General features: G+C 33.9%; 1 protein-coding gene across 11 annotated transcripts in view; it reads right to left on the bottom strand.

Moving 5' to 3' along the window:
• Positions 1-207: 207 nt before the first annotated feature.
• The window catches only part of rusc2 (RUN and SH3 domain containing 2), a 190657-nt gene continuing 181588 nt past the window's right edge, over positions 208-9276 (bottom strand). For 9 of the 11 annotated variants that reach the window (XM_069924295.1, XM_069924301.1, XM_069924303.1 and 6 more), the window contains 2 exons: positions 2106-2270; positions 208-1104 (listed from right to left, as the gene is read on the bottom strand). In XM_069924295.1, coding sequence (XP_069780396.1) covers positions 927-1104; positions 2106-2270 — 343 coding nt within the window. In that variant the 3' untranslated portion in view covers positions 208-926. Of the gene's footprint in view, positions 1105-2099; positions 2271-9276 lie in introns of all 11 variants that reach the window. The other 2 variants (XM_069924304.1, XM_069924302.1) reach the window with 2 other exon arrangements.

Below are 9276 nucleotides of genomic sequence, written 5' to 3'. Positions count from 1 at the left end.
GATTATGTTGTATACAGATGATAATCTTTAAAATGCCTTAGTGAATTCAACAGAATATTCCAGCTAAACACAGTTATATTAATAATTTGTAAATTAATGATCTTATAGAACTTTCACTGACCAATTAAAATATGCAAGTAAATACATTATTCACTTAACAATAATTCAGTACATTTTCTTGCAAAGGATTACAACACACCCACTATATCGCATGCCATAATTTCAGCACTTTTTATTAATGTGCAAAATAAATAATACATACATGTTGAAAGAATGTTCAGAAAAATTAAATATGGAGTACCTTCTTTAACTGCATTATATACAAGCCAGAGGTATATATTACTACAAATTGTTATACTTTAATTGATTCCTATACTAACTCAAACATTACACATTCTTGTAGAATGTCTGTGCAGGGGAAGGCAGTAAAGTCACCCTACAAGATCCAATCAAGGCACCAATACTGTCTTTCACAAACAGGAATACTGCCCGTTTTTGTACCTCATGCAATTTACAACATTTGAAATGAAAATTAATAATTCATTATTAAATAATGAACTGTAGCATATATATTATATATAGATAATATATACATAATATATATCCTTAATATTCTAGTTCCGTCCCATTTATTTGGAAATCTGTTAATATAAAGCTGCTTACTACTAAAGGCATGTGAAATTCAAACAAACGTTTATGTTGCAGGCATGCTTTACAATCACTAATGAGAATTAGTGGATGAACATGATACTCTACTTGGTTGAGGTTCTCAATACACTCAATGAAGAACGAAGTAATAAGCAAAGATATATTGGCAATTTAGTGTGTTTTTGCTCAATTTAATCTTGCTGAAGTTAATTATTACTTTTTTGTCTCCATCTCCCACCCATGGCAATTAAAATTACACAGTCTTTCGAACATTCATATTAATAATCTTCATCTTCTGGATGAGTCACATAAGTAAAGGGCACCAATCCACTTTCTGCACCAAGGCCACACAGCAGCCAGTCTGCATCCACTTTTGACGTCACTCTCAGAACATCTTTTTTAAAGCTGAGTTGTCCTTTCTCAGTTGCAATGTGATGGCAAAGTGCCTTCACTTCTCTAAGTGGAAAAGAAAAGTAAAAAGTGTGTTTGAAAGTCTGAATTCATGACACAGCATTTATTTTTCATAATGGGCTTTTACTAACCTATCACTCTCCTCTTTTGTGGAAGTATTGCTAAATGAATGACCAAATATTGTGAGAGGCGATAAGCTTTAGCAATGTTAGTATTTCATGCCACAAAGAAGGTGTACATTTATTGTGGTCAAACTCACTCCACCATGGTTACTGAAATTGAACTTCGATGATTACATTGCAGAAGAAGATCTGCACAAATGCTGTATCAAGGATTTGTGTCTATTATTTCTTCATATCTCAGCCATACTATATGGAGAAAGATTAAATTTCTTCCCATTAGAGAAAGAAATGGAACATTTTGGCATGCTACAGTGGATTCTTTTTAATTAATTGCTTATTTCTAGATTTAAAGAGGCCTCTAATAAGGTCACATCTGATGGGTTTTAACTGAAAAGTTACATATGAGCAGAGGAATCAAGTGTGAAAATAAGATATGTGGAGAACAACATGTTCCACTAAATGCTCCAAGTTTATCAATTCAAAATATTTTAAATATTTTGGTATAGTTCAAGTATCCTTTGTAACCTAATAGCTAATGTATGCAAGGTGACTTCAGTAACCCAAGCAGCTGAGCTACTTTCCTTTTTTCTTAGTGTTCAGCTTTCTGGTCGTCTTAATTCTTTCCTCAATTATACCAGTTATCAAGGAAAAAGCCATATGGCTAATATTTGGCATTAGAACACTTAACTACAACAATGGCAAGTGAGTGTTCCAAATGGAGGAGTAATTAAATCTGGTAAATCAATACAATTATTCAAATCTAAGACTTCTGAGTTGTATGAGTTAATGCCAAATCATTTTGTACATTTACCCACCAGAACATCTGAAAGCTTCCCTTGTAACTTTAACTATTAAATACTATACCTAACATAATACATAATGTTTAACCACTTTGATTCAAGAAAATAATGTAAATACCACTACCGCTCATATTGGATTTTTGTTTCTTGAGATTCTGGCTGACTACCTCCAGTCTGTGGGTTGATTTGTTCTGTTACATATGGAAATCCTCTCCATTTTCCAGTACCCATAGTTCTCACCATTAGATTGTACACTGATTTATCAAGACCAAGCCAGCCAGAAGGTAATCTGGAAATTAAGATACAGAAAATACAAATTAATAAAGATACAAGTGAATTTAAAAATAGCACTTCACCATATATGAATAATTATCAACTAAGACAAACTTTTTAAAGTGTTCTTCTTTCCACATAAGTACCTCTCCCTTGATATTTAATACAATCATTTGCAACAAAGATCAAGTGCAACTTTAGATCTGATTGCAGACTGGTCAAATACAGTACCTTCTAAGTTCTATAGAATCTGTGTTAACTAATGGGGAATGTTTTCTTCGGGGTTTTAACTGCCAAGATACTCATTCAGTGAGTTCACTCTCAAATTTTACATGCATTAGTATGGCAATGCTGCAAGGAGAGTTGGGATGCTTTGGTTATGCCCAACTGTGCATGTAGCTAGAGGCTTAAAATTTCCTATTGAGGTCAAGGTCATTCTTGCTCTTAACTAGCTTGCCACAGGACCTTTCCAAATGGCTGCATCAATGACTCACAATTTGCTGCTGCCCCAGAGAAATCATCCAAAGTACTGAATTCTCGGGAAGATAAGTTCATTTACTTTGATTTTGGTGAGAATGGATCTGCCAGCATTGCTAGCTTTTTGTGTGCGCAGGCAGTTACTGAAAGCATTGCGTTCAAATATTCAGAAAATTGTGACATGTACTTGTGTGATGTTCATTTGCTCCCATATTTCCTTCCTCACATGATAAATTAGGACTATCAGGTAAGCTCTCCAAAGGTAATTACCACCTCTATCAGGAAGAACTAAAACTGTAAAAATAACTTTGAATCCTTTGTCCAATTCAAAATTGTAAATTAGAAAGATGGATTCAGCAAAGTCACTTCTGGTACATAGGCTTCAACATAGCCCTGAGAAAAGGGGCTATGATGGACTGTAATGACAGTAAGCAGACACAAGATTTGAAAGACTGAACAACAGGCTTTATTCTACTTAGTCTTTGCTGTAGTTAGCTGGAACTCCACGTGACTGATCTCGAGGGGCCGGATGTGGCTTATATCCTGGCAGGTGATTGGCAACCGACCGGGTAGGGCTTGGTCCATTCAGGTCGGCTGAATGACAGCTGGCCAGGTGTGGTCTGTCCTCTGGTGATCTCACTGCAGGTATACAGGTCGCCCCCTGCAGTAGGCTAGTGGTGTATCACCACAGGGGCAAATATTTCAATTTGGGCTCATGAATCCAGTTAAATATGAAAATGAGATGAAAAATAATTAGAATAGCTAAAGAATACAAATAATTGGGCCGTACTGTAAAAATGTCTAGGTGCTAAGTGTACAAAAAATTATCAGGAATTAATACAATTTACAACCTTAGGCAACAAATTACGAAGAAGGTATGCATGAATATGAATAGCATATTTTATAGCCTTGGACCTCTGTCAATGCAGTAATTTTGAAGTGCAGTCATTGTAATGCAAATACAATTTGTACATTAAATGGCAATGTGACAAAGAGCAGTTAATCTTTTTCCTTAATATTGATTTGAAGATAAATATTGGTCAGGCATCAATCATTCTTGAAAGTGTGACCAGCAAAGGATACATATGGGGCCACTTTTGATATCACTTTAAGGTAGCACTTCCAGCAATACACCAATGAACTGGCATGTGGGCCTAGACTTTTATACTCATTTCATTCAGAGGCAAATGTGCTACCTTCTGAACTAATATATAGTTCATCCTATTTTTTTAATGAAAAGATGCTGTAAAGTGGATTTTTCAATAAATACCAAATAATCATTTGTTCAACTCAAGTCAGGATTATGAGTAAATACTCATCACAGGCTTAGATAAAAGAAGCTGCAACAACATTTAGTAATCTAACAGCATCACAGAATAATTTGCCTTAATGGTGTACACCCAGTGAATCTAATTTCCATCACTTTATCACCACAATTAACAGGAAATGCTGAGCAATTTGTCAAGGTTATTTCACTTGCAATTTACCATCAAGATAGGCAATATTATAGGAGCATCTCCAGCGAACAAACTTCCCTCACTGCATTAAAATTCTGCAACTCCTCATTAATGGCATTGTTGGAGCATTATTAAAAGGACTGCAGTATTAGTAAGGGCAGATAGAGATGGCCAATCTTTTCTTTTGCTGCACCACAAATGCAGCGGTCTACACCAAAGATTTGGAGATACAGATTCAAATCCCATCACATCATTAAAATTCAGATAATGAAATGATATAATTAAAAGCTAATGCCTGTAATAGTAATCAGGAAACTACTAGATACTTGCAAAAAAATTCTTACTGCTTCATGTGACAGATTATGTTATATTTTATATTGTCTATTGATATTTTTTAAAGGAGATAAATAGTAGCAGGCTTTTTAGTGTAGGTCACAAAAAGATACCAATATTTCAACACAGATCTCACTTAAAATGTCAGAGCTCTGCTCAAACCAGACAGTCCAGGCTCAGAGTACCTTTGCAAAAACTTTGAAGAATGCCTATAAGGACTTTACAAGTAGGTGTTAATTAGACATGCTGTGGAGTAATGGATTATTGTTTTGGAAAGCAACAGATGAAAGGACTCGAAGATTGGGTATGGTACAGAAGTCTGTCTGAGTGCAGAGTGCTGTTCTAAGAGGGTCATGTGGTTTTCTCTGAAAGAGAGGGAGGGAGAGAGAGAATTCAGTTCTACAATTCAGCACCAGCATCTGGGACTGGAACATGACAAGCTGGCAAGCTTTTTTTTAAATTTTTTATTTTTCACACCATAAATCACATTAGCCATGATATACACTTTTTCTTTTTCACACATTTACAGTGACTTTTTCTCCCCCCCCCCCCCCTCCTCCCAAGCCACCCCCCCAACCCCCCCCCTCATCCATTTTAGGTATACAATCTAGGTTGCATTAATTCAGTCAGACAATGTTGTCATTCAACAAAAATACACCAGAAATTCTACAGAGTCCATTCTTTTCTTTCCTTCTCCTTCCATCAACTTAGGTAATGTTTGTCCCCGGTAAGTTTTCACTATTGTATTTAATGTAAGGCTCCCATACTTGTTCGAATATTTCAATATTATTTCTTAAACTATATGTTATTTTTTCTAATGGAATACATTTATTCATTTCTATATACCATTGTTGTATTTTCAAATTATTTTCCAATTTCCAGGTTGACATAACACATTTTTTTGCTACGGCTAGGGCTATCTTAACAAATCTTTTTTGTGCATCCTCCAAATCAATTCCAAATTCTTTGTTTTTTATGTTACTTAGGAGAAAGATCTCTGGATTCTTTGGTATATTGTTTTCTGTTATTTTATTTAATATCTGATTGAGATCATCCCAAAATTTTTCTACTCTCTCACATGTCCAGATTGCATGAATTGTTGTTCCCATTTCTTTTTTACATCGAAAACATCTATCAGATACTGTTGGGTCCCATTTATTTAACTTTTGCGGTGTAATGTATAGTCTGTGTAACCAATTATATAGTATCATACGTAGCCTCGTATTTATTGTATTTCTCATCGTTCCAGAACATAATTTCTCCCATGTTTCCTTTTTTATCTTTATATTTAAATCTTGTTCCCATTTTTGTTTAGTTTTACCATTTGTTTCCTCATTCTCCTTGTCTTGCAGTTTAATATACATATTTGTTATAAATCTTTTGATTAGCATTCTATCTGTAATCACATATTCAAGGTTACTTCCCTCTGGTAAACTCAAATTGCTTCCTAATTTATCCTTCAAGTAGGATCTCAGTTGGTAATATGCCAGCGCTGTATCTCCCGTTATATTGTACTTATCTCTCATTTGTTCAAAGGATAAGAATCTACTTCCTGAAAAACAATTTTCTATTCTTTTAATCCCTTTTTTTTCCCATTCTCTAAAGGAAAGGTTGTCTATTGTAAAAGGGAGTAGCTTATTTTGCATCAATATTAGTTTTGGTAATTGATAATTTGTTTTATTTCTTTCTACATGGATCTTCTTCCAAATATTGAGGAGATGATGTAATACTGGAGAAGTTCTATGTTGTACCAATTTTTCGTCCCATTTATATAATATGTGTTCAGGTATCTTTTCCCCTATTTTATCTAATTCTAATCTCGTCCAGTCTGGTTTTTCCCTTGTTTGATAAAAATCTGATAGGTATCTTAATTGTGCGGCTCTATAATAATTTTTAAAGTTTGGCAATTGTAAGCCTCCTTGTTTATACCATTTTGTTAATTTATCTAGTGCTATCCTCGATTTCCCCCCTCTCCATAAAAATTTCCTTATTATTTTCTTTAACTCTTTGAAGAATTTTTCTGTCAGTTGTATTGGCAGTGCCTGAAATAAGTATAATATCCTTGGAAAAATGTTCATTTTAATACAGTTTATCCTTCCTATCAGTGTTAGTGGTAGATCTTTCCAATGCTCTAAATCGTCCTGTAATTTTTTCATTAGTGGATTATAATTGAGTTTATATAATTGGCCTAGATTTTTGTTTATTTGTACACCTAGGTATCTTATTGCCTGCATTTGCCATCTGAATGGAGATTCCTTCTTAAATTTTGAGAAATCCGCATTATTCGTAGGCATTGCTTCACTTTTATTTACGTTTATCTTGTAACCCGACACTTCTCCATATTCCTTCAATTTCTTATATAATTCTTTTATTGATAGTTCTGGTTCTGTTAAGTACACTATAACATCATCCGCAAATAGACTGATTTTATATTCCCTGTCTTTTATTTTTATTCCTTTTATATTATTATCTATTCTTATCAATTCTGCTAGTGGTTCTATAGCTAGCGCAAACAATAAAGGTGATAGTGGGCATCCCTGCCGCGTTGACCTGCTTAAGTTAAATTGCTTTGATACATGTCCATTTACTGTCACTTTCGCTAACGGTCCCTTAAATAATGCTTTAATCCAATTAATATACTTCTCCGGTAAACTGAATTTTTGCAATACTTTGAACAAATAATTCCATTCTACTCTGTCGAAGGCCTTCTCTGCGTCTAAAGCAACTGCTACTGCAGGTGCTTTATTTCCTTCTACTGCATGCATTAAGTTAATAAATTTACAAATATTGTCTGTTGTGCGTCTTTTTTTGATAAATCCAGTTTGGTCTAAATTTACCATTTTCGGTACCTGTTCTGCTAATCTGTTTGCTAATAGTTTAGCTATTATCTTATAGTCTGTGTTTAGCAAAGATATTGGTCTATATGATGCTGGTAAGAGTGGATCTTTCCCTTGTTTTAGTATTATTGTAATTATTGCTGTTTTACATGAATCTGGTAAGCTTTGTGTTTCATCAATCTGGTTGATTACATCCAGGAGGGGCGGTATTAATAAGTCTTTAAATGTTTTGTAGAATTCTACTGGAAATCCATCCTCTCCTGGTGTCTTATTATTTGGTAATTTTTTTATTATCTCTTGTATTTCTACTATTCCAAATGGTTCTGTTAATTTATTTTGTTCCTCTATTTGTAGTTTTGGTAGTTCAATTTTAGTCAAAAATTCCTCTATTTTCCCTTCTTTCCCTTCGTTTTCAGTTCGGTATAATTGTTCATAGAATTCTCTAAAGTTTTCCTTAATTTCTTTTGGATTATATGTAATTTGTTTGTCTTTTTTCCTTGATGCCAATACCATTTTCTTAGCTTGTTCTGTCTTAAGCTGCCATGCTAGGATTTTGTGCGTTTTTTCCCCTAGTTCATAATATTTCTGTTTTGTCTTCATTATATTCTTCTCTACCTTATATGTTTGTAATGTTTCATATTTTATTTTTTTATCCACCAATTCTCTTCTTTTAGTTCTATCTTCCTTCATTGCTAATTTTTTTTCTATGTTTACTATCTCCCTTTCCAACTGCTCTGTTTCCTGATTATAGTCCTTCTTCATCTTGGTTACATAGCTTATTATTTGCCCTCTAATGAATGCTTTCATTGCGTCCCATAGTATAAACTTATCTTCCACTGATTCCGTATTTACTTCAAAATACATTTTTAATTGTTTTTCAATAAATTCTCTAAAATCCTGTCTTTTAAGTAGCCTGGGGTTTAATCTCCATCTATACATTCTTGGAGGGATGTCCTCTAGCTTTACTGTCAATATTAAGGGTGAATGGTCCGATAGTATTCTCGCTTTATATTCTGTTTTTCTTACTCTATCCTGCATACTAGCTGATAACAAAAATAGGTCTATTCTTGAGTATGTTTTATGTCTAGCCGAGTAGTATGAGTATTCCTTTTCTTTTGGGTTTTGTTTCCTCCATATATCCAAAAGTTTCATTTCTTGCATTGATTTAATTATAAATTTGGTTACTTTGTTCTTCCTGTTAATTTTTTCCCCCGTTTTATCCATATTTGGATCCAAATTCAGGTTGAAATCCCCTCCTATTAGTATGTTCCCTTGCGTATTAGCTACCTTCAAAAAGATATCTTGCATAAACTTTTGATCTTCTTCGTTAGGTGAATATACATTTAGTAGATTCCAAAACTCCGAATATATCTGACATTTTATCATTACATATCTCCCTGCTGGATCTATTATTTCCTCTTCTATTTTAAATGGCACATTTTTACTAATTAATATAGCCACTCCTCTTGCTTTTGAATTATATGATGCTGCTGTTACATGTCCTACCCAATCTCTCTTTAATTTCTTGTGCTCCAATTCAGTTAAGTGTGTTTCTTGGACAAATGCTATATCAATTTTTTCCTTTTTCAGTAAATTTAGTAGTTTCTTCCTTTTAATTTGGTTATGTATTCCATTAATATTTAAAGTCATATAGTTCAGCGTAGCCATTTTATACTTTGTTTATCTTCTCCTTCCGTTTTTCCATCATTACCTTTCCTCCTTTTCCATTTCTGTTTTCTTATTTTCAACTCTTTATAAGACAACATTCCTACAACATCCAACATTTTCCTTATTCTCCTATTTATATCTTCTTTATCCCCAATCTCCCCTTCCCCTCCTGAGTTGTCCTTTATCCCTTGTCGGACAACCACATCTCCCCTCTCCATTTGGGTTTGCGAATTCACTCGCAAGCGTCAAC

The sequence above is a fragment of the Narcine bancroftii genome, chromosome 3, assembly GCF_036971445.1.
Source record: "Narcine bancroftii isolate sNarBan1 chromosome 3, sNarBan1.hap1, whole genome shotgun sequence".
NCBI lineage: Eukaryota > Metazoa > Chordata > Chondrichthyes > Torpediniformes > Narcinidae > Narcine > Narcine bancroftii.
This window is presented reverse-complemented; position numbering and strand designations above follow the sequence as displayed.